The sequence below is a fragment of the Clupea harengus genome, chromosome 15, assembly GCF_900700415.2.
Source record: "Clupea harengus chromosome 15, Ch_v2.0.2, whole genome shotgun sequence".
In the NCBI taxonomy this organism is placed as follows: Eukaryota; Metazoa; Chordata; class Actinopteri; order Clupeiformes; family Clupeidae; genus Clupea; species Clupea harengus.
The window spans coordinates 14,788,790-14,815,113 of record NC_045166.1 but is presented as its reverse complement, the minus strand read 5'-3'; the positions used below and the strand labels follow the sequence as shown (position 1 = coordinate 14,815,113).

General features: G+C 45.2%; 2 protein-coding genes across 5 annotated transcripts in view; both read left to right on the top strand.

The window, feature by feature from the left end:
* Window positions 1–5,051, top strand: part of LOC105910663 (1-phosphatidylinositol 4,5-bisphosphate phosphodiesterase beta-1-like) — a 136,504-nt gene extending 131,453 nt beyond the window's left edge. The window contains exon 35 of the mRNA XM_031582169.2: window positions 425–5,051. Coding sequence (XP_031438029.1) covers window positions 425–649 — 225 coding nt within the window. The 3' untranslated portion in view covers window positions 650–5,051. The remainder of the gene's footprint in view (window positions 1–424) is intronic.
* Window positions 5,052–11,774: 6,723 nt separating this feature from the next.
* LOC105910660 (1-phosphatidylinositol 4,5-bisphosphate phosphodiesterase beta-4) overlaps window positions 11,775–26,324 on the top strand; it is an 88,553-nt gene continuing 74,003 nt past the window's right edge. Inside the window, exons 1-3 of one of the 4 annotated variants that reach the window (XM_031581356.2) lie at window positions 11,775–12,092; window positions 15,285–15,336; window positions 16,692–16,820. The gene's annotated coding sequence lies outside the window, so the exon portion shown is untranslated. Of the gene's footprint in view, window positions 12,093–12,133; window positions 12,313–15,284; window positions 15,337–16,691; window positions 16,821–26,324 lie in introns of those variants that run through there. The other 3 variants (XM_031581354.2, XM_031581357.2, XM_031581355.2) reach the window with 3 other exon arrangements.

The window sequence follows — 26,324 nt, the reverse complement described above, 5'->3', positions numbered from 1 at the left end:
GGTGCAGATTTGTGTTATGTGAAGTCAGGCGTGCTGCAAATGCATGGTTGTGGCATGACCCAACAGGCAGACAGCTGCTGAACTTTGCCATGTGTCTGGGTCTCCGCTGACACAAACATGGCACCGATCTGGCTTTGATCTGGCTTTGATCTGGGATGACTCCGTGGTGTCAGCGAGTCGTGGCAGGCTGCATCCCAAGTCAGGCTCAGTCAGGCTCTAATGGCTTTCCATGTGTTTCTCTTCTAGTCATCCTGTAATCAGCCGCTTTGCAAATCTGCGTCCTCCTCACTGTGTGGTCAGAGACCTCAATAACCTGAGCATGAATGACTGACTATGACATGGCACAGTTCATACTATATTATTATACAGATTAGCTTCGGTTGTTTTTGTTTTTGTTTTTTGACTCTTTGTTTGTTTGTCATAGCTGCAAAGCGAGCTGGATCAGGAGTACCAGGACAAATTCCGACGGCTTCCGGTGGAGATTCAGGAGTTTGTGCAGGACAAGGTTAAAGGCCGGCTGGGCTCGGAGAAGGACCTGGCCAAAATGCCCGTCTCCATGACAACCGAGAGACTGAACAGTAAAGCGTTGCAGTCTGAAGAGGACATGGAAGAAAGCTTGTCCGAAAGGGTGTTTGACACACCCCTCTGAAACTGTCCCACTCCCCCGCCCCCACACACACAACACACACACACATACAAACACAAGCACTCATACACACACACTTACACTCCCACACTCAGTAATGTATGTAAATACTTTTTTTTATTTCTATGTTGTTAAATGAGCAACTCTTTTAAACCTTCGGGTACGACCATAGTTAGAACAGAGATTTTACGAAAAGACAGAAAGAAAAAAGGACTTACTTGAACTACTGTGTTGCACGACTATTTCCCATATGTACTAAGATTGGTTAGTCTCATGGGAGCGGCACATCCTTGACCGCCTTGTGGAGTAATATTGCTAGTGCGTAGACTTCTACTGTACGTTCACTGAAATTCTACCCTAATTCTAGCTAATGTAGCGTCAAATTATAATCGTTGTTATGATCATTTTTAATAACCATGTTTGAAAAGAGCTAAATGTTGTCTTTGTATCGAATGCCAGTTGCCAGTACACCTCTCTTCGGTGCGGTTTAGTTTGTTGCAGTAGCCACCTCCGTTAGCTGTGTGTGTGTGTGTGTGTGTTTGGGGGGGGGGGGGGGGGGGCTGGGGGGTTGTGAGGGAGGCAACCCTCCCACTATTAGGTGCTTTCCTAACACCCCCATCCAAGGATCTTCACTGTTGCAGTTCTACTCTGCTGCAATTCTTCTCCAGGTTTACCTGAGGCCTGTTAAGTCTGAATGGTTCGACCAGCAGCCAGGACTGGGACTCTAGACTCCTGGGGTCAGCAGACCTCCACACCACTCTGTGTGAGGTCGTCGTTCATGAGGAGACAGATGGGGTTCACCACTGGCATTTTGGTGAAGGGTTTGGTTACTGGGGAGGACCTCTCCTCTACACCTGTATGTTGGACTAGTGCCACTACTATAGGGGGATTTGACCACGTGGGCAGCCCCCTGCTTTAGACGTTCGGAGGTACACCAGTCACACGTCCTGGCAGGGGGAAGGAAACACAAAACCACAGGGATCATGTCTCTCGCCCGACCTGAGAGGACCTCAGGATTCCCTGATGGAGCTGCAGCATCCACAACACAACAGTCCTGGACAAGTCCCCCGACAAGACAACAATGGATTGTGAAAAGAAAAAGGGAAAGTAATGGATTACACAAGTTTGAACTAGGCCTGAGTTATGCATTTCTTCCCAGGTTAAGTAAACTGGGCTGCGGTAGATTGGGGTTGGAGTTGTAGATTGACTGTCCCACTGTACACTCCATATGGAGGAGTATCTGGCTCTGGTCAGTGAGTAGGTGTTCCACAAAACAGGATTATAGTTACCCATGCAAGCTGAAGTGAAGATGAAATGGCGCTTTCTACACAGGAGCTGAGGTCTGAGATTTGTGGGGTTTCCAGGTTTGATGTTCCTAACCCTTTGCAGGGCCTGCCTTATTCTTTGATAGGCTCACTACAAGCCTTCTGTTCCGTGATAGGCTCACTACAGGCATCCTGTTCCCTGATAGGCCCACTACAGGCATCCTGTTTTCTGATAGGCTCACTACAGGCATCCTGTTCTCTGGATCCCATCCCATAAGACTGCTGCTGCCAGTATAGGTCATTCATAACTGTTGTTATTTGTCTTGTATGATATTATTTGGGATATTTAACATATTTTATAGAATTGTGGTCTATTCTTTATCTTCTTCTACATTTAATATATTTTACAACTTTTGTTTTGTTTTTTTGTTTGTCTGTTTTTTAGATTATAATAACCAAGCTAAAAAATGGTTTGGGTTTGGGAAGTGAATTATATTTCATGCATCTGCATGTTTTGTACACTTGCAAATGTCTGGTATGATGCATCATGAAAATATAAATACAAATACTGATGAAAAGAAAGAAATTATACATATACATAATATACATATTATCCATACATATATACACATGTACACATTTACACATGCATATATGTATATATGTTTGTATGAATGTATGTATAGTATATTTATGCACCCTTAGGACCTCGAGTCGCCAAATTTCACAGCATGTGTGCAGCAGCGTCTGTACTATAAATAAAAGGGTTCTCTCGTTGATTCCCTCCTTAAAGATGGAGTCTGCGATTATGGTGTAAGGTTGTTGATATTTGTGCAGCCAATCAAATAGAGTTGTTTTGAATGCACACACTGACTGGACAGCTAGTGGACTGTGAGGAGCAATTTGCTGAACTTGACAAAAAGTGTATTGGATTAGAATGGTGAACCTCACCTTTAACCCTTTGAGGAGTGAGGTTTTTTTGCAAGTAATTCCAGAATTATACCGTACATGTTTAGAATCTACATTAACTGACAGTCATAACGATGGCTTGAGTTCATTGTTATGTCATCAAATGGAACCTTCAGTTGGCAACATTCTAATAACATATTTGTGATGGTACTCCTCAAAGGGTTAAAGATGGCAGCCAACTCTGAAGTAGATCAGACCAGATCCATGCCACATATGGACCAGAACCATTCACTAGAGACCCCTGCCATCTGCTCTGGAGACGAAAGCCACCTGCATACTCTACTACTGAACATTAATCAGACGTGTCAGGCAGGAAGTGACACAAGAGGAAACTGAGGAGTCACTCTCAGAGCTGACAACATCACCAGTCACCCGTCCGGATCCCCATTGCTCCCTCGAGTGCCCTGTCACGCTGCCTCTCAACAGCAGGGCTCAGGGGTCTGGTCCTTCTCAAGTCACACATTTCCCCAGCCAGTAGGGAACTTCACGGGCTTGGAGGCTGAGAGGCTTCCACCATTAAAGTGCCCTGAGACCCGGCACAGATCCAGTCCAGAATTGACTGCTATGTGCCAGAACATGGAAAAGCCCGTCCCAGGTTTCCACCATTAAAGTGCTTAGCAGCTGCCTTTGACAATGATTTAGTCTGGCTCTGGGCCAGCCTCGGTTACTAGAAGCAGAGGTGCGTTTAAATTCGGCAAACAGAGGCGAACGGTCGAGGCAGTGGCGTTTTCTTTGAACTTTTAAATTTGAAAGTTTTTTGTGTAAACCTTCCAAATTGTGCTATTTAAACGGTAACCCTGTAGTCCGGCGTCCATGTTTGTTCGCCGAGAACTACCTCCTCAGGTGTTTTTTGCGTTTTCACAAACGTTCTGGTTCAGCTGCTGTAGTTGAAACATGCTAAAGCTCATCCCTCTGTAGGGTGCTCCACCTGTGCCATAGGCCATACTGGAAGACTGTCGACGTATGACCATACAGTGAGCATGTTGTTTGATTGGTAGTTAAGGAACAGGTGGTACGATTATAACGCTACTCATAGTATTTCTGTAAGCTTATGACTGTCCAGTGTTCCTGGAAAAGCAAATTCCTCTATCACAGCCGGTACTGAGGAGCTCTTAGTGTCCCCATGTGACAGACAGCAGCTGTCTTTTCATATCTGGCACACGCTTGATTCCGCACATCAAGTGATCGCCAGGGGCTTGATTAGGTGATCCAGGTATGTGTGTGTGTGTGTGCATCAGGTGTAGTTCCACAGGTCCAAGTGGTCGCAAACGCACCCAGACACACACACACACATGTCCACAGACGCACAAATTCACTCACACACACACACTCACACACACACATATACACACAGACATATCACTTTAACCTGAGGGAAGGTCTGCTCCTGACCTTGACCCACATATCAAAAATAGAGGAAGTGATGAATAGAGACTTCGTTCGATGATTGTGTGTATCAGGACAGGACAGTAGAACAAATGGACTAGAATGTCTAGATGATTCTAGAATGTCATGGTTATATGAGAAGCATGATGTATGGAAAGCTGATTTGTGAATTACTGTACATGTTCCATGTTACCCTCCCTCTACCTACTGTTCTCCCCACTGCCCTCCCAAATTCTTCCCCTCTGATGGGTAGCTTCCTGTTGCACACTACAGTAATGCTGTGGAGATTTGGATTCCCAAGTCGATTAGTGAGAACAGGGGCACATCACTTACAGACTCACGAAGAGAAAGCATTAACAACAATCAGTCAACAGTTTATGTTGTGCACTACAGACATCTTTCATTTCAACCGTGACGGTTCGTGTTGATGAGAGTCCTGTGCCTTTAAATGCCTTGTTAAATCACTGTGGGAGATCATAACATTGTGTACTGGCATACTATTGTCTCGTAGCTCTCTGTGACAGGACGCCCTGACAGCAGCTGCTATCGGGGGAGCCTGTGTGCACTTTCAGTTGTGCAAAACTACTGAGAACTGTTGGCGAAAGACTTAAAAAAAACATTGTTCTGCCTGACCATTTTCTTGTTTTTTTTTTTGTTCATTAACATAAATGTATATGTTCTTGAGATGCTGAAAAAACAATGACACGCAGGAGGAAAAGTGAAACTGACTACTGTACAAAGGGACAGTAGTTGTGGTTTAATAAATGTTGCTTCTGTAAATGGCACTCGTGATGTCTCAGAGCTCTTTGATAAACCCTCTGGCAAAACTAGGGGAAGACACACACACACACACACACACACACACACACACACAGTACCAAACACTTTCTTCACCAAAGAAAGGCACACCAAAAACAGAGCGTTCTCTTCCGTGTCCTCAACTTTTAGTCTCTTAAAGCCACAGTCTCTAATTACTGACTGTTGGAGGCTTACTCTAAGTAGACGTGGGACTTCATCGGGCTGTTTTCGAATGGACTAGGAAATAAAACCTGATACGTGGTCATCCATTTGGCTTGAATGGGTTTAACATCTCTGTGTCTGAGCAAAATGGATGTTTATGTTTAGACAGACACATCCTCAGATAGCAGCTCACAGGGGACAAAAACACGGCCCAAATCACGACTAGAACCGGCCCAAATCCGGGCTAGATGCTTGGTCATGATCAGGCCCTTACCAGGCCCAGACCATAATTAAACACTCAGTGGAGTGCCCTGAGATTCCCTTGCAAAGTACTTCCCTTGTATTTATTTTTATTACCAGTTGTTTCGAGAACTAAATGGAAAATGTTAAATTCCAGAGCGGATGGAACAGATAATGGCCTTTTAAGGATTTCAGGCTGAACACTGACTTCTCTCTAAGCGAGCAGGAAGATCATGCTGTACTAGTAGAGGAGGACCTCTGAGGAGCCTGTGTCCCCCAGCCTTAGATAGCAGCTGATTTATGGACACATCCCCTGTGTGGCAAGGCTGTGGTGTGAATCTGACCCAGATCTGAATCTTGTGTATCTTTTCCAATCAGCTGTTTCCTGGGAAATGTGACATTAGAATCAATTACAAACTCAGCTGGACTCAAGGGGCCCTAATTTCATTGACGAGCAACGGGCAAAGTCAATCACGCATGAACTAAAGCTATCGTGTTGCGTGTGGGAGCATTGTGCTACCCACCCATGTTTGCACTTAGGGTCTTGCTCATGGTATAAAATTAGTAAAACTATTTTGTTCCAACTTTGCTTGTGTCTTTGCTCACTGCCAATAAATTAAATTAGGGCCCTGGGGTCACTATGGTACGTCCCTGTATGAATATCACTGTGTGTAAGACTAGTGTTGTTTATAGTTATGACACATTTATGGTTATACGTCATAGTCTTCCTGTAGGCTGTTTCCATATCGATGGATAGTGGTTAGGAGCAGGGAGCGCTGAGTGCATTATCTGTGATGCTATTTTCAAAGTGGGTGACCTTGAGGCTCTGGAAGCTCTTAAGAGTAGTTATGTGTAAAACCTCCCTCCGCAGACCCTTGTAACTAATGGAAGGGATGGGCCTTTTCACAGCAAAAGCAATTGGCTTTATCCACATCAACAAGTAGGCTCAGTGGCATCCACACTAATTCCAAAATGTAATAACCTAATATTTGTCTTGAGATCTTGATATTTCCAGATGTAAGCCTCGTCTTTGAGGGACTCCTTTGAAGGTATGAGTGGGGAGCGAGGGTGTTGGCGTTAATGGGTTGAGCTGATGAAATAGAGACATCTGGTTAGGTGGGACAGGGAGGCCCAGCGTATTTGAAAGGGAATTATTCATGGGCGAGGACAGTGTGAGTTGTCCGCCGCAGCAGCAGTCCTCTATCTCGGGCAGATCCCTATCAAAGCGGGAACCACATGTGCACACACTGCCACTGGGGCATTTTCTATGACCCATTTCCCGCCATCTCCTTGGCAGCTGCTGCCCCTTTATGTTTTTTTTTTTCTAAGATTATTCAGACACTGTCCTTCTGAATTTACAGACAACAATCAGAGGGGGAAAAAAAGTAATGTTTACGGGAAAATACTGCATGCTTTTCATGAATTCATCCCTTCCGTTGGAGTTCATTTTCATTTTCATTTAGTCATTTAGCAGACGCTTTTGTCCAAAGCGACGTACAAGGGAGAGAACAGTCAAGCTAAGAGCAATAAAAAAAACCTGGTGTAACAATAAATACTACTTTACATAAGAAATAAAAAAACGACCTAGAAAGGAAAAGAAGTGCAGGAATGTAACTGCTGAAGTGCAAGTTAAGCACTAGTCAAGGTGCCAGTTAGGAAGGGAAGTGCTCTCTGAAGAGTTGGGTCTTCAAAAGCTTCTTGAAGGTAGAGAGGGACGCCCCTGCTCTGGTAGTACTAGGCAGTTCGTTCCACCAACGTGGAACTACAAATGAGAATAGTCTGGATTACCGTGCTTGCACAGACGGCAGTGCCAAACAACGCTCACTAGACGAGCGCAGCGTCCTGGGTGTAACATTTGCCCTTACAAGAGCATTTAGGTAGGTGGGAGCAGAACCAGCAAGCACTCTGTAGGCAAGCATAAGTAACTTAAACTTAATGCGAGCAGCTAACGGCAGCCAGTGGAGCTCAATGAGTAGCGGGGTGACGTGCGCCCTCCTCGGTTGGTTGAACACCAGACGCGCTGCCACGTTCTGGATCATCTGTAGTGGTTTCACCATGCAAGCCGGCAGGCCCGTTAGGAGGGCGTTGCAGTAGTAAAGGCGGGAACTCACCAAGGTTTGCACCAGCAGCTGGGTGGCATACTGGGTTAGGTATGGCCTGATTTTGCGGATGTTGTATAGCGCACGACCTGGAGACAGAGGCGATGTGGGCCGTGAAGGTCAGTTGGTCATCAATAATGACCAAGAGGTTTCTTGCTGTTTTGGATGGAACAAGAGATAAAGAGTCAATATTGATATTGAGGTTGTGGTGGATGGCTGGGAAGACCATCAGTTCCGTTTTGGCCAGGTTCAGCTGAAGGTAGGGATTTTTCATCCATGTGGATATATCAGCAAGACAGTCCGAGATCCGCGCTGAGACAGTGGTGTCCTCAGGAGGGAAAGACAGAAACAGTTGAGTATCATCGGCATTACAGTGATAGGAAAAACCATGCGAGCGGAGGAAAAACCATGCGAGCCAGTGCATTCCCCTGTGTGCTATAATGCATAATGCACCCCCAGAATATAAATCTTCAGCACTTCTTAAAGTCACAAATCTGCCCTCTCAGGTAGACGGATCTGAGTCTCATGTGGGGTGGATCTGGTCTGAATTCAGATCCCCGCTGTGCAATAATGTATAACGCACTGCCAGCTTGTAAATCTCCCTCTGCTGGGTGAGTGGTCTTACAATCATAAACACATTTAATTTAGAGTGCTTCTATGAGGCCTCCCAAGTGTGTTATACTGAATAACGCATCTCCAGCATATGAATCTTCAGTGCTACACAAAGTCACAATTCTGCCCTCCCAGGTAAGCATCGAACTATAGAGGGAAATTGACCCATATTTGGCCCCGGTGCTACCTGCTAACTCTGGACAGATCAGGACTCCGTATGACACGGATCTGATTTGGATTCACATCCCCACTGTATAATAATGCATAACGCATCTCCCGCATAGAAATCTTCTGTCGATGTGCTTTAGAGTGCTTCCATGAGCCTTTCCTATCGTGTTATAATGCATAATGCATCTCCTGAATATAAATCTTCAGTGTCTCACAAAGTCACAGACGTAGCTACCTCTGGAACAGAACTGGCCCGTATTTGACCCAGAGCCAATCCAAATCTGGTTTGAAGTCAGCTACCACCTGCACATCTGGGGGTGCGTTCTCCAACATTGGTGGTTACGAGGTGCAGAGAGGTAAGGCTTTGAGACGGCACCCTCACCAAAGGAGGGAGGCACATTTGTGTGATACTTCCACAGGTCGTACTGGTACCGAAGTAATGAAAAGGCTTCAGACGGCCTTGTTAATTTGTCTCTTTAATCCACCATAAACGGGGAACATATTCTTGTGTCCTTGATCATGTAAGAGGAGGCGAGAGAGGCAACGCTCCATGGATATTTAAATGAGCATCATGGCCCCCATCACCCTTGACGACATCCACTGAACTCACCTAGAGGCCGTCGCCATGGCGGCAGCAGTGGCACATTCCGGCAAGCAGGAAGTCAGCTAATTAGACAACTGCTGGGGCTAGAGGCGACCACAGGTCGACTTTTAATATGATTCTGGAGGTTATATAAACACACCTCCACCTCCCTGCCCTCCTCATCTCCCTCCCTCGCTCTATATCTCTCCGTCTGTCCCTCCTTCTCTCCCTCCCTCTCTCTCTCTATCCCTCCGTCTGTCCCTTCCTCTCTCTCTATCCCTCCATCTGTCCGTCCTTCTCTCCCTCCCTCTCTCTCTATCCCTCCTTATCTCTCGCCCTCTCCCTCTCCCTCACTCCCTCCCACTCTCTGACTTCCAGGAATATAAGCGTCTCTATCCATCTGTTCAGAGACCATGGGAGGTGTTCGGTAACGGGGGTTTAATGAGTTTGCGGTGTGAGGGCGGGCGCTGGGCCTGAGGAGCCTTTGAGTATGGACAGCACGGGGCTGTGCTGGTCGCGGGGCATGATTACTTCCTGCACCGCTGAACTCGGCCCACATCTGGGCCAGATCCGGTTCCTAAGTAAACAACCCGACACTGCCTGTCCTGTGTTTGGGTTTCAGTTCCAGCAGTTGATGGAACCGAATATTGCTATTCTCCTGTTGTAACATACATGAACTAAGTACGTACATCATTTTGTATCATCTGACTTTGTAACCCATACCCCTGGATGTGTACACTGTCTTTGCCTCCTTCCTGCTATCAATACCCCCCCCCCCCCCCCCCTCACCCTTTGTCCTCTGTTCTCACCCCCCTTCCCCCTCAGAGGACACGCTCCCCCACAGGTGAACCCTGCTGTCTCCCCTTCCTGCCATTACCTATAGAGTACCACCCCCTGTATTCTACCTGACTGTATGGTATAAAAGCAACCCCTTCCTACAGTCAGGCAGGCCATTCTCTGAGCAACACGCTTAGAGGGTGTCTCCATGCTGAAATAAACTCCAGAAATCCTGACTACGTCTTCTGGTCTGTTCTTCAAGTTTGGCGTGCTCATTAGATTCTATCACAGTCATTACTGTAACCATCACAACTGACTGATTTGTGTTGCCTTCTCTACCTGCCTGGTCCACATGCTTTGCCTCTGACTACCAGGCAGACACCTCTTGATCCTATGCTTCAGGTGGCTCCCTGCTCAGGCTGTACGCTGAAATAATAATAACTTAAAATCCTTGACTTCGTCTCTCTGGTCCTTCTGCAAGTGTTGGCGTTCGCATGAGATTACTTCATACCGACTCGGGATATCTGTGAATACATTTAACTTCTACATCTGGAACAAGGTGGCAAAAGCTAAAAGTATACAGCCCTTATCCGTATCACGTAAGCACTGGACTCTGAAGCGGTTCCGGGCAAGATTGGATTGAACTAAACTGGGAGAGTGCAAGTGAGTTTTTCTTTGACACAGTTTACATCAGTCCGGGCCTGTGTGAGGCCACGTTGAGGGTGTTCGGCGAGTGTTTCGGATAATTAAATTGGCCTCTTGCCATGTTTCAATATTTGAATTCCCACTGAATGACTAAACAAGAGGAACGCGGTGGGGATCCTGGACGTGTTTTTCACAGTTTGAGGAAGAAGGGGAAAAAAACTTGCCACACGTTGACACTCTAACACCCACGAGAACCAAACAGCATCTGCCATAACTGGCTGCCATTCCATTCCCTCAACACACAAGGGAGGAAGAACAAGCAGCCCTGAATGTCTGCAAACAGACAGTTCGCCTTGATACAAGGTCAGTCACACTTTTTAACAGGATAATGGCCCTGAACATGCAAATGAAAGCAAGAGCAGCATGTTGAACATCATGTGTCCAACTTGGTGCAGTATCAGGGCAGTTAGTTGTTGCTGAAATTACAGGTGCGTTTGATGCATTTAAAGAGGTCCTTATGACATCTAGCTCTTAGAAATGTTTTCATCAATCACACAAATAGCAATACTGAAAGGTTTGTTTCTTATGCACAGACCTGGTGGCTCAGGTACATTTGAACTGAATACAACGTTAACATATAGGCTGGCAAGGATGATGCCTTGCATCAAATAATGTCTGCTTTTTATGTAGCCCAGCCAAAACAAGGACACCAATCAATGCCAAAACTTCACATGTTTTACCTTTTTCACTGAAGTAATTCTAATTCTGTGGGAGCTGTTGACCAGCTCGGTATCTCCTGGTAGAGAGATTAATGATTGTGTAGCAACTCACCTGCCATAACAATGCTGTCATGAGAAATGATACCAAACGCATGGAGAGTTTTATAGTGATCTATCATCCATTACAAACGCACATATTGTAGTATGTGTAGTATCAATTCATCATTTTAAAGATGTGAAATTGCAGCTGTCCCTCAGTCACAACCACATCTTTTCCATGGCTGTGATTCCAGCGATAGTGCGTTGAAATTCACACTGACAGGCCTTAACTATGATGGCGAACAAAAGTGTAATTTTAGGGATGTGAAATGTAGGGAATGTGACTACTGCAACCACATCAGTAATTCCAGTGATTCACAGACAGGCCTAAACCCACACACACATAACCACGCGGGAGACACTGAGAGAGAGAGCCGTCATGTGATGCCTAGTTCCAATTTAGGATACATTAAATGAATAAAATGTTGTAGGGGGTATTAAATGGAGACGTTCACGGCTCCTCGCCTGAGTTTAAGTCCAACACAGGACTGCTAGCGCGGCGCTTAACTAAGGAGGTCACTGTTTGCACGCCTAGCTGTTAGGTGCCTGCCATATTGTCTCTCTTCTCGAGCTCGGCCATTGCCGCGTGAAAGAGCGCTCCCAGAAGTAGCAGGCCGTCAACGGCCTGAATCACACTCGGCATTGAGGGAGGAGAGACAAGGCAGGGAAGGAGGAGGATCTCGATGACTCACAGGCTGACAGTCCTGCCCATTCACTGTATGGTCCTGCCATTCATTTGCCGAGGAGTTTCTTTACCGACCGCAGCAAGCCGCTATCCACTGGAGGGCCGGTGATACTCGGGCGCGGGCACGTTAGGAGGGATAACGACTGAACCAGCAGCTGGAAGCTAGAGGGGGGAGAATCCCGGCCCAGCCTCACTAAGCATCACTCTCACGTCGGATTTACCCGTGATCACCAATTCGCGTAAGATAATTTGTTTTATTTTTGGTGTTTTGTGCAATGTTTGAGTGGTAGTAGATCAATAGATTGCAGCATCGCAGACTGTCCGGATTCAGAATAATTGGGTTAAGAAGTCCCCGTTTGCAGACGAGGATAAAGCGCTGCCGTAGTGTGAATGACAGACGGGTAGGCTCGGAATTATTATTAAAAAAAAAGATCCCTCCTCCACCACCATCCATCCCAGGTTAGACCCAGAACTCAAATTTGTGCATCTTTATACATTAATGTTTTGTTTAGTTAATGACAGCAATTTTGACCCATGCAGAAACACTAATTGACTGCGAAACACAAAATGTAAAAGAAATCTATCCCGACTGTACCCAGTGTGTTGTTAATCTCAACGCAGAACATGTGTAAGGCAGCTAGCTAACGTTGATGGATAGACACGGCACTACCTACAGCTATCGTTTTGTGTCCCTGTGTCGGTGTTTTTTTTAATAACTTACACTCAATTTTTTAATGAAATATTTGAATGGCTTCGCTTCACACTGTGCTAACAATCAAGCAAGCTAATACAAACTCTAACAGGCTGCTAGCAAAGCAAAGCTAGCTGGTTGCAGCCTGTTAGTTAACGTCAGCTATCGCGTAATGTCAGAGGTGTTTAACGTTACACGTGCCTTGAGAATTTATTCTGTACATAAATATGAATAAAAAAACTTGTCACAGTGTGGGATAGATATGCCTTTTAACTCTTGGTATCGTAACAGTAGCGTTACAGCATGCAGTGTCGTCGGGTCATTTGCAACATAGCCAGATGTTGGTCGCGTTTATAACTAGTTACAAGTACACAAACGAATGCAGGCTAAACATTAAGCTGGGGAAATTCCAGTGTTTGCCCAATTCTTATTTATTACTTTATATTTTGCAGTTATGTCACTCCCAGGTGATTTCTGGCTAGGATAACATAGTACGGCCAGCTACTTCAGAAAACCACGATATTCATATCTCGCATGCAAGTTAAAGTCAGCTGCCTTAAAACCTGCAGCCATTTGTGAACGCAAATCTAAAGATAACCATTGCTATCGGTGTCATTGTAAGTAAGTATTGTGTTATCAGCCTGGTACATCAATGAGCTGTTTAAAATAGTGCTGTGTTGCGTGTTGCTTGTACTAAAAAGCAACCAAGCGGGTTGTGGTAAACCTGTGGTAGTCTATACGATTGCCAGTCGGTTTGGTAAACAGTTGGGCAAGCCATCCTCTGTTAACATGTCACAAACTGTTGAATGTAACAGGCTACACAGCCTCAAGGTGGCAAGCCGCTGAAGGTGACAGGTGTCAATGTGTGTGATATAAAAACCGGATAAGGCAATTATAACTGGCCGAAGGATGAGGTTAAACGACGGGGCTGGATAGCACCTGCTCCACAGCCACCTGCTCGAGTCGCATGAAAGCGCAGTTCGTCCTTCCACCTGTTCCCGTGAACGCCACGGGAAATATTCTGCACGAGGACGTTCATTCTGAAAGGCATTTTGTTGTGAATGTGAACAAGCTATAAATGATCAGTGCATTTTTTTTGTGTGTGAGCCAAATCTCTGTCTTGAAATGTGCAACCTCAGTTTGGAGACAATCCAGAATTGAATAGTTAGTTTCATTTTTTGGACCATACGTTCATATGCAACTAATGTTACGAGTTACATTTCTGGTTAGCTTTTCTGGCTTTCTGCTATTGTAGATAATGCAGTGGCAGTGGTCCTTAGCAAAAAGGCTAGTTATGGTGTATTTGCATTGGGAACTTGGTGAGTGCAACAATGACAATGACTCTGATAGGGCTGTTTGAGTCAATGCTTTAAATTATTATTATTTTTAAATAGGCAGAGTTGACCCAACCCTTGTGCGCTTAAAAAAAAAATGGCCGAGACAATTGTTGAATAGAGGTGGCGTACGAAGCTTATAAAAACGTATTTCCGTGTGGAGGAGGGAGAGAAAGGCCCGTGCCACTGTGTGAACCGCAGCTCAATATTTAATACCAATTTCTGCACACACATTCATCAAAGAGAAGGGGATTGCAGATTATCTGGCACCCCACCCCTTCGCGACCTCACACTGAACTTGCAGTGCCTCAAAACATGACAAAGCCACTGTTATCCTCCGCAGAATTTGTCGCTTCATAGCAGCAGAATATGCTCTGCATCACGGGGGCTGCCTACAGAGCTGTGCTTGGGGGAGTCTGCTGGAGGGGTCCCTGAGCCCATGTAACCACAGCAGCGCTTTAACCACTCTGATGGAGACAGTGGCTCGGCTTGGTCTGCTTGGGATTTAGTGGTTCCTGCGTCTCTCTGAGTGGAGCATGAGCTGGTTGTTTTTCTTGGAAGCCAGCATGAGTGCTAACGACTCTCATGTTATTGTTTATTATTGTTTGTTTGTGCGTGTGTGCAGAGAGGATGTGGTGAAGTGTACTCAGACTGAAAGACCACAACACACTGAGTTTGTGTGTCTTGATTGTTTTGTATGTTTGTTTGTTTGTGTGTTGTTTTGCCAAAATGTATGTATGGGTGAACCAATCTGTTGACCAGAGCATGTTAATGTATATGCAATGAGTGGCAGTCTTACATTCTCAGACACTTGCGAGTTGCAGAGTTCTTGCAACAAAACACCTCACTCTCTACGTAGGCCCGGCCTCTCTCTCTGTAAGAACACACACACACCTTAGAAAGAGTGTGTATGTTGTTTTTTCAGACAGCATCTCCACAGGTACAGAGAGAGAGTGTGTTTGTGTTCTTGCAGAATGGGTAAGGCAGTTTCTCCTCAGTGTGTGTGTGTGTGTGTGTGTGTGTGTGTGTTCTTACAGAGAGAGAGGCAGGGCCTGCGTAGAGAGTGACAGATGATACAGTCATTTCATGTGGGTTGCCCCTCCGAGGAATCCCTGTCACAGATCAACCATAAAAAAGAGAAGATGGAGACACACAGAGAGACTGAGAGAGATGACGGGAGGGAGGGAGGGACTGGGAAGAGAGAGAGAGCGATTGAGAGATGGCGGGAGGGAGGGAGGGAGATAATGACTGGAGAGAGTAAGAGAGAGAGAGAGATGACTTGAAATCAGATGTTTAACAGGGAAGGTATTTTAACTCCAACAGTAGCAATGCAACTAACACTCTTTACCTTCCTCTCCTTCCCTTCCCTTCTTCTTCTTCTCTTCTTCTCCCCGTGTCCTGTGCAGGTGGAGGATGCCGTCTCCCTCTCTGAAGTCCACCTGCTGAACTGGTCAGTGGGTAAGTCTTGCACGTGTCAAAGAATCTCCTTTAAGATCCGGGAAGACAGCAGGCTCTGGGCTCGACCTGGTCCAGATGATACTACTGTCTTGGTTGTGTCTTGTCACTAGTACTGTAAAAAGGGCTCCTAAATCCTTATGCGTTCTATGGGATTTGTCCTTATAGTCTATGCCCTAGATTCTTGGGCCTAGAACAACCTGGTGAAGGGTTATTCCTCTGAGAACCCCAATAGAGGTAAGAGGAACCCCTTGTTCTCATAACGGTTCTATCTAGAAAGCCTTTTAGACTTAAGCTACTCATTTTGCCCAGTAAACGTAGCCTACCTTTTTTTGTGAAGAATATTTTTTAAGAATATTTTCTGTGCGTTTGAAACATTTTTTAAATGGATCTAGATAAAGGTTTAATCGTTACGACCATACATTCTCCTGCCAAAACAAACAAATAAGGAGTTCAGCTTTGGAGTAAAACCAACGGATTACTGAAGAGTTCTAATATAATATAAACTCTCTAATATAATATTATCCCTGAAGGAATTGAATTCTTTCTAAGGCAATAAGACATGTTTGTTGAGATATGATAAACACTTCCTGGTTGCCTTTATTTTATATTTTATTACACTATACAGTTAATAATGGTATAGTTACAATGGTTTGTACTGTAGCCTAATAGTCCTCTATTTATGTGTTGACAGTAGTTCAGTCATGAAGTCTTCATGAAGTCTTCAACAAACTTTAAACATTGTTGTTCTATGAGTCTAACTCTAAGCTTAACTCTGTCAGTCAAGCAGTCTTAAACCATAACCACACACTAATAAAACAAAGTCTCATTATCATACCCATTTGAATAAAGTTTGTCATTTTGTAATTTAACAATTATGTGTAATATGTTGCCTCCCAAATCTTGTTTATATTCGTAAATATACGGTAGGCTATATATTTATACTGGCAGAGGTATGTCAGTAGCAGGGCATCCATATAATGATTGCGGAAGACAAGCTGGTCTTATGTGGAGTGCCATTTCATCAGGCTTCAGTATTTGTCTTCCATATTTCCTGTTTCACCGTTCCCTTGTTTGCTAAGGAGGTGTGTTAAGTAGCCAGGGAGCAGAACAGCGGCTCTTCTTCTTCAAAACAAACATTTAGTGTTGTGTGTGTGTGTGTGTGTGTGTCTCTCTGTGTGTGTCCCTCTGTGTGTCCCTCTGTGGGTGTGTGTCTGTGTGTGTGTGTCTGTGCGTGCGTGTACGTGTGTGTGTGCGTGTGTGTATGTGTGTGCATGTGTTTGTACGTGTGTGTACGTGTACGTGTGTGTGTGTGTGTGTGTCTGTGCGTGCGTGTACGTGTGTGTGTGTGTGTGTAGGTGTTTACCCAGCAGACAGCACTAGCAGCTAACCCAGCAGACAGTGTTCGGGTGCTTATGTCATCTAGGGAAAGCCGTCTCTACCATCTATCTCTTCTTTGCGGTTCCCTTCATTTCCCAGTCAGCCAGGTCAGTGGTATGTGTGTTATGATTCTGTCTTCATTTGCGGAGTGTGCTGTGGAAGTAAGTTTATTTTATTACCACTCTTGTGTTAATGGTCCACCTATCCGTGCCAAAACTTGAGCAACCTAATGCGACGATGGGAGTCAGTTACAGGCTCAGTTAAACGCCTGCGGATTGCGTCTGAGGTTGTCTGACTCTAGGGTGAGTGTGGCTCATATTTGGCACGAATATCCACACCAGATTGGGGCTCGGCTCTTTGCGGTGCCATCTTGGAATAGAGGGCCCGTCCCTGTTCCCAAAGGTACCACTCAAACAGACCAACCCCGACCCGGGCTCAGTCCGGTCCGGCGCTAATGAAGATACATATCGCAGCCTTTCGAACAATGGTGCTGAGCAATCAAATGACTGATAAACAGTCGACAACTTTTCATGATCTTGTATCTTTGCATGGCAGGACTCCAGTCATCCCTCTGACCTATGATGAACCCGTATGGCCTGATCTGGTCTACCCATAGCAGATATTCAGCTCAGTTTGATCCATTTATCTGCTAAGTAGTGTTAGCAGGTAACATTGTGTGAATGCAGTTGGCAGACCCTGAAGCGTGAGCCCCCTAAAGCAAGCACATTGACGACGATATGTTATTCCATGTAAGCCTGACAGGACTGTGCTTATCCCAGCTCATTCGCCTCAACTGTGTCATGTTCACTTGGACCGGTCCAAAGAAGGGCCCGCTGGGCCCACAATCACAAGGGGTCAAAATTCAGATACAATCTTTACAAAATAAGGTTTTTCATTTTGTTGTTCTTAATACTTTGGCAACACTGTATTATCGAAACAGTCATGCAAATAAAGCAACTTTGAATTTGAATTTGCAGAGCAGCAGGGGTGCCAGTGGATATGACGCATACATACGCATATACAGGACTTTTTATTTTCCTCATCTTGGCCACATCTTTGGGAGAAGGGTTGACAAAACGGACGGAATACCTTTTTTACCCTGTTGTTTGAAAGCGCTCTATAAATCAAGCTTATTATATCGGTTGACACCGGTAGGCTTCTCTGGGGAAGAGTAGTCTGCCGTGGTACGGTGAGGGATGGAAGAGTAGTCTGCCGTGATACGGTGAGGGGATGTAGGCTCCTCTGTGACAAACATGTTCCTGACATTTGTTCACCTGTAATTAATCCACTAGTACTATCCTAGCCTAGCCATTTACCCACAAGCATTTATAGCCTAGCCATTTACCCATAGGCATTTATAGCCTAGCCATTTACCCATAGGCATTTATAGCCTAGCCATTTACCCATAGGCATTTATAGCCTAGCCATTTACCCACAAGCATTTATAGCCTAGCCATTTACCCATAGGCATTTATAGCCTAGCCATTTACCCATGGGCATTTATAGCCTAGCCATTTACCCACAAGCATTTATAGCCTAGCCATTTACCCATGGGTATTTATAGCCTAGCCATTTACCCATGGGCATTTATAGCCTAGCCATTTACCCATAGGCATTTATAGCCTAGCCATTTACCCATGGGCATTTATAGTCTAGCCATTTACCCATAGGCATTTATAGCCTAGCCATTTACCCACAAGCATTTATAGCCTAGCCATTTACCCATGGGCATTTATAGTTGTTAGAAGCTCTTGAAGTTTAAATAACGTTCTACTTGTGACTCAGCATATATAGCCTTTGTCTGGCTTAAGTGCATTTCACAGGCGCTTTTATCCAAAGCGACTTACAGCACTGGACAGATACAAACTTTAATCAGTATGGGTAATCACCTCCCACAGTGTCCAACCCATGGTGTTGATTTCCCAGCGGAGCAACAGGAGCACTGCAGTCACGGTTAGCTAGTATGGGAGGCAGTGTTCCCCAATGCGGAGTTAAAGCTCTGTGTTATTTTGCAGCTCTCAGTCACTGTTGATGACCAACTGACTTTCACGGACCACATTGCCTCTGTCTCTAGGTCCTGCCGCTTTGCGCTATTCAACATCCGCAAAATCAGGCCGTACCTAACCCAGTATGCCACTGGGTTAGGTTGCTGGTGCAAACCTTGGTGAGTTCCCGCCTTGATTACTGCAACGCCCTCCTAACAGGCCTGCCGGCTTGCGTGGTGAAACCACTACAAATGATCCAGAACGCGGTGGCGCGTCTGGTGTTCAACCAACCGAAAAGGGCACACGTCACCCCGCTACTCATTGACCTCCACTGGCTGCCTGTAGCTGCTCGCACTAAGTTCAAGTCACTTATTCTTGCCTACAGAGTGCTTGATGGTTCTGCTCCCACCTACCTAAATGCTCTTGTAAGGGCAAATGTTACACCCAGGATGCTGCGCTCTTCTAGTGAGCGTTGTTTGGCACTGCCGTCTGTGCAAGTACGGCAGTCCAGACTATTCTCATTTGTAGTTCCACGTTGGTGGAATGAACTACCTAGCACTACCAGAGCAGGGGCGTCCCTCTCTACCTTTAAGAAGCTTTTGAAGACCCAACTCTTCAGAGAGCACTTCCCGTCCTAACTGGCACTTCGACTAGTGCGTAACTTGCAATTACAGCACTTTCATTTCTGCACTTCTTTTTCCTTTTTATTTCATTTTGTTATATTTCTTATGTAAAGTAGTATTTATTGTTAGACCAGGTTCTATTGCTCGTAGCTTGACTATTCTCTCCTTTGTACGTCGCTTTGGACAATAGCGTCTGCTAAATGACTAAATGACTACATTTTATTTTGCAGCTCTCAGTCACCGTTGGCTAGTATGGGAGGCAGTGTTTACCGTTTCGGAGTTAAAGCTCTGTGTTATTTTGCCGCTCCCAGTCACTGTTGGCTTGTATGGGAGGCAGTGTTTACTGTGTCAGGGTTAAAGCTCTGTGTTATTTTGCAGCTCTCAGTGAAACAGCTATCAGCGAAAGGACCGTTCACAAATCTGTGCTTCTCCACCTGATTCTGATGCTGCAGTCATGGGTAGCACCTTGCGGCAGGAGCGCCAGCCAGCCGCTAAACTCTCTCTCTCTATCTCTCTCTCTCTCTCTCTCTCTCTCTCTCTTTCTCTCTCTTTATCTATTTATGTCTATATTTCTCTCTCTTTCTATGTCTATCTATTTCTCTCTCTCTCTCTCTCTCAAGTTCAAATTTAAATTCAAAAGGCTTTATTGGCATGACTGCATTCAATACAACGTTGCCAAAGCATGTGTACATAAAATGTACAAGCACAATTAACATAAATAAATAAAAACAAACAATAAGTTATAGATGGTAAAAATGTGGTATATAAACATATAACAGGTTAATTGTTAATTATTAAACATTAAATATTAGTTATGTGGGACAGGGGGTTCACATTACTGTGGAGCTCATGACAAGCTGATACATATTTTGCTGCCAGTCTACAGCAGTCCTCCCTCTCTCTCTCTATGTCTATCTATTTATCTCTATATTTCTCTCTTTCTCTCTATCTATCTATTTATCTCTCTATTTCTCTTTTTCGCTCTCTCTCTCTCTCTATGTCTATCTTTATCTCTATCTCCGAGAGTCTCACTACCTCTCTCTCAGAGCATCTCGCTGCCTCCTCTCATCCTCCTACTCCTTGTCCTCTCTCCGAGCGTCTCGCTACCTCTCTCTCTACCTGTCTCTCTAATCGTCTCGCTGCCTCTCTCTCTCTACCTCTCTCTCTGAGCGTCTTGCTGAGGATCTCCTTAATTATAGGTCCAGAACCCTCACTGCCAGGGCGAGAGAATCAGAATGCAGCAGAACAGAACGATGTTCCTGGACTATGCTGCTGCACGTGTGTATGTGTGTGTGTCTAAAAATACAGAAGTTCTCCGCAAAGAAGAAGAAGAAGAAGGAGAAAAAACGAGAAAGCTATTAGCTGCGCCTTCTAATTCCACAACCCCCCCCTTTGGAAATTCTCCTCACTGATCACACTTGCGCACCCCGTGCCTGAAACCACAGCTGGGAACGCTGCATGTGAACGCAATTTGCACTTCCAATTAAACTGTCGACCTCTGTTCCAGAATGCAGAATGTGACTTTTTAACATCTTCCTATTAATATCCCCTCCCGTTATGAAACTTGCGTAGGGAAGCGGGGGAGAACAAAATAACTTTGACGCCTTTTCCTCCCCGTTCTCCTCGTGTTTCTCCCTCCCCACCCGTCCTCTCGTCCTCCTAGTCCATGCCCCCTTCATACCCTTCTTCCTGTCTCCGGGGCCGACCCCCAGCAGTCCCCGCCCCCTCACCCCTACACCTGCAGCGTGTTCACTCTGGCAGCATTTGGCCACTGGTTTGTGTAGAGCACCTTTAGACTATACTCGTTATTAACCATGAGAAATAGCAAAGATTGTTAGATTGTTAGCCATGCCCGTGGCGTAGTGGTAATGATCCCAGCGACTCTGTTTGTGGCGGTCATGTGAAGCAGTGGATTGCAACAGCCACAGACCACTGGCAGCATCAATCAGCTGCATTTGTTTATAATTGTTGATGTGTGTGTGTGTGTTTGGGTGTGTGTGCACTGAAACCTGTTTATCCCCTTCACCTGAACCCATTAGAATTGAGGAGCATTTCTCAAAACACAGGCTTACCCAGAGATCTGCGCTTAGCAAAGCCCAAAATGTATATAGAGCAGAACCGGGCAAGGCCAGACATGAGGCTCTCTCAGACACCGTGCTTTGTGTGGCGGTGGGCCCCTTTCCAACTAGAACAGACAATGAAAGCATTGGCCCCCTCTAGAACAGACAGGGAAAGCATTGCCCCCCTCTAGAACACCTCTAGAACAGAGAGTGAAAGCATCGGGCCCCTCTAGAACACCTATAGAACAGAGAGTGAAAGCATTGGCCAAGAGTGGTAGACGGGCCGCCAGAGTGGCTTTTGTTCAGCCTGCTCACATCACTAGGCCATTAGGGACTTTCAACATGCAGGCTGATACAAGATTACACACACACACACACACACACACACACACACACACGTGAATAGACTTGCACTCTAACACACACTTCCACTCTAACTCACACTCACAAACAAACACACTCACACATACACAAACAAGCATGAGTATACACAAATGAATACAAGCTTCCACACAAACACACACTTTTACATGAACACGAAACACACACACACACACACACACACACACACACACACACACACACACACACACACAGTTGGCTTGGTAGCAGGAGTGTGTACAGACAGCCGACAGCCAGGCACAGATGCCGAGATACATACACTCAAGGTGATATTGACTGCTACACAATGACAGGGTGTGGGTGGATAGTTACATGAACACACACACACAGACACACACAGACACACACACACACACACACACACACACACACACACACACACACACACACACACACACACACACACACACACACACACACACACACACACACACTCACACACACACACACACACACACAAAGAGTGCAATACAATTACAGGGTGAGTGTGGGGGATGCTGTTTACATAACTGATGTGAGCCATCAACAAAAAAGCATCCCCACCTTATTCACACCCACAAACATACTCATATTCACACACACACACACACACACACACACACACACACACACACACACACACACACACACACACACACACACTTGTATTTTATTCTCAGTGTGAAGAGGATAGATTTGTTTTGTGTGGGGAGTGTGTAGAGGTGGGTGTGTGTGTGTGTGTGTGTGTGTGTGTGTGTGTGTGTGTGTGTGTGGTTGTGCACCCCCAGGCCCCTGCCTACTAATGGAGTTATCTAATTAGACTACAGGGTAGCCTGGAGAGAGGAGGAGGAGGGGAGGAGACAGAACAAGAGAGAAGAGGAGGAGAGTATAGATGAGGAGAACAGGTGAGGGGAGGAGGAGGGGAAGAAGATTGGAGAGAGAGAAGAGGAGAGAAAAGAGAGAGGAGAGAGGGGACAGGGAGAGGGAGAGGGAGAGAGGGACAGGGCAGGGAGAGAGAGATGGAGGGGAGGGGAGGGGAGGCTAACTGAATGAGGAGCAATGTTTTGATAATGCAGCAATGTTGATGTGAATCTGCACAGCCATGGAAGCAAAGTTCATCTGAATTGAACTGAAGTGAATTTGAGAGGGAGATGAGAGGGGAGACGGAGGTGGAGAGGAGAGAGAGATGAGAGGAGAGAGAGGTTAACAGTAGATAGAGGTGAAGAGGATAGAGCAAGTGATGAAAGGAGATAGATGGGGAGGAGAGAGAGATGAGAGGAGAGAGAGAGGATAGGGGAGAAAGGGGTTAAGAGTAGAGAGGGGTGAAGAGGATAGAGCAAATGATGAAAGGAGATAGATGGGGTGAGAGATGAGAGGAGAGAGAGGGAAAAGACAGGATAAGAGGAGGGAGATGGATAGAAGAGAGAGGTAAAGAGAGAGAGAGAGATGGGCTAGAAGAGAAGAGGTCATACACTCGTTTGACCTAAGTATGCGTTTGTATGTTGTTTTTAATTTTGTTTTGGATTGTTTTTTTTAATTGTTACTTACTGTTTGTTGCATACTGTGCCACTACAGAGGTTATCATGCGTCATTATTATCTCCCTTATCTGACCTTCATCTGTCTGGCTGCTCTAGTTGCCCTTCCTTCTCCTTCTCTGTCATAATCTATCTGTTTATCTTTCACATTCTTCCTCTATTCTCTCCCTCTTTCTCTGTTCTCTTCTCTCCCTCTCCTTTCTCCCTCTCTTCTCTCCATTTTTCTTCTCCTCTCATCTCTCCCTCTTTCTTCTCTTCCTCTCTTCTCTCCCTCTTTCTTCTCTCCATTTCTTCTCTCTCTTACTTATCTCCCTCTTTCTCTCCCTCTCTTCCTCTCTTCCCTCCCTCTTTCTCTGTGTGTCATTCCCCTTATCTGGTTGTTCCCCATGTCACCATGGATCTCTTCATTTTACACTCGTCACTATCTGGTCATCTTCCTCTTCTGTTTGGCTTGCTCTCTCTCTCTCTCTCTCTCCCTCCCTACCTCTACCCATCTCTCTCACTCTCTCTCTCTTTCCCTCTCAATCTTTCTCTCTCACTTTCTCTGTCTCTCTACCCATCTCTCTCTCTCTTCTCTCTCCCTCTCTCTCCCTCTTCCTACCTCTGTCTTTCTCTCTCCCTCTACGCACCTCTCTCTCTCTTTCTCTCTCTCTGTCACTGTTAAACACGGTTTGGCCGTATGTGTGTGTGTGTGTGTGTGTGTGTGTGTGTGTGTGTGTGTGTCTGTCTGTGTGTATGTTTGTGTTTGTATTAGTAGGGCCATTCAGCTGTACAAACTCCACCCAGAAGGGAAGGAGGGAGATGGACCTCTCTGCATGAGTCTACCTCAGTCTGACCTATCATCCACCCCATCTTATTATCTTATTATACCAAACCACTGCATCCCTTTACTGGCTATATTAGCCCGTTGCACAGACTTAATCTCTTATATTCTGCTCTATGTTTTTGCACTATCCACACAAGCACAAGAACACTATCTTTTTTAACTATCCACACAAGCACAAGAACACTATATTTTGTGTATGTGATTTGTGTATTGTGTATGTGAGTTGTGTATGTGTATGTGATTTGTGATTTGTGTATGTGTGTTTGTGCGTTGTATAAGCTACTGGATGTCCTAAATTTCCCTCGGGATAAATAAAGTATCTATCTATCTAGTACACATATCTTAACCCCTTGTTTCTTCGTTAGTTTTTGAATTGTGTGTTGTGTGTCTTTATTTACAGTATATATTTATGCCTTTTTTATTTATTTTTTATTTATATACATTATCATACACAAAGGCCATTCCATGTGCTGTACATTTTAAGCTTAAAAGACCTTGGGACCCGTTGGGACCGGGTAAGCCCGCCTGATGAGAGCCACAGCGTATTCAAATAGCCTCATTGAGTCACTTCTATATCTAACTGATATTGAGAGTCAGTGCAAGGAGCTGAGAATTGGACTGATCTGCTCTATTTTCTTAGTTTTTGTTAAGATTCTAGCTGGAGCATTCTCAATTAGCTGGAGAAATTCTGAATTAGCTGCTGCATTTTGAATTTGCTGTAACTGTCTAATGAACCTTTTGGGAAGGTCAGTGACGAGAGCATTGCATGATTCAAAGGCATGCATATGTTTCTCTAAATCTTGCTTAGATGCAACATTTCTGACTTAAGCAATGATTTTTAGATGCCAAAATGCTGATTTAGTTATAGCTTTGATGTGGCCACTGAAGCCAAGATCCTCATCCATGAGTACACCAAGATTTTTGTCTTGGGTTGAAGTCTTTAGTACCCTAGATGCCAGGTAGGTGCTAAGTTGCATTCTTTACTGTTCCCAAACTGAACTATCTCAGTCTTTTCTTTCATTTTTGTTTCCTCCACTTTCTCAAGGCACAGACACAATGAGTTGATGGGACCAAAGACATACAATAAATCTGGGTGTCGCCTGCATAGCTGTGATGACCACCTAGTTGATAAACCACTCTTGACCAAGAGGAAACATAGAAGGCCCTAGAATGGATCCCTGTGGAACTCTATGTTGTGGCAATGTTCTCTGATTCATAAGTGCCGATAGAGACAAATGAACTATTAGGTCCTGAACCATCCAAGGACCGCTCTTCAGTGTCCAACCCAATTTTCCAACCTCTCAAGCAGCACTTCATGATCAAAACACTAAGATATAGCAATACCAGGACAGTTATTTTACCTGAGTCGGTACTCAGGCGTATGTCATTTAATACCTTTATTGGAGCAGTTTCAGTACCATGATGTTGGCAAAACGCATGACTGGAGGTTGTCATAGTAGCCATTTATGTTGAGTAGTTACTGATTTGATTAAAAACTTCTTTCTCTGTAACCTTGCCTATGAAGGGAGGTTCAAAATAGGCCTATAATTGTTAAGTGCTGAGGCATCCAGGTTTCTCTTTGTAAGGAGAGGTTTGATAACTGCAGTCTTTAGTGATGCTATTATAAAGCCTGAAAGAAGAGAACCATTCACAATTTGCAACATCTCACATGAAAACACTTTTTAAAAAGCTTGTGGGCAAAGTGTTGCAGGTATCAATGTGAGCTCTTCAGTGCACAGTGGTTGCTGCCAGAGTTCAGTGGATGTGCTGCATTCGGTTGCTGCCACCTCTGTGGAAGTGGGCGCAGAGCTCTCTCGGCCTGCAGGGTGATGGGTGGGGGGCTGTGGCGCGGTACAGCGTTTCTTGGGTGAGACCTCTGGGCTGGCAGCGATAGAGAGACAGAGCTTGGTTCCTGGAAGCAACAGTTCATCCATTTCTCTTCTGAGAGACCCAGGTGAGGGGCTACAGGCGAGAGGGAGAGGGTGGACTGAAGCTGTGGTGTTTCCGGTGACTGGAGTATGTCATCACAGCTGTCATGGTGATGGAGAAAATCAGCCTGAATCATGTCCTGAGGTTAAGAATATTGTGCCTGTCATTTGCTATCTCCTGTAAGCACTGGGTGTTCTGGCTGCATGAATTCCTCTTGGAGTGGTGTGTTGGGGTTAGGGATAAGGTTAGTGTAAAATATGCGAGTTGTCAC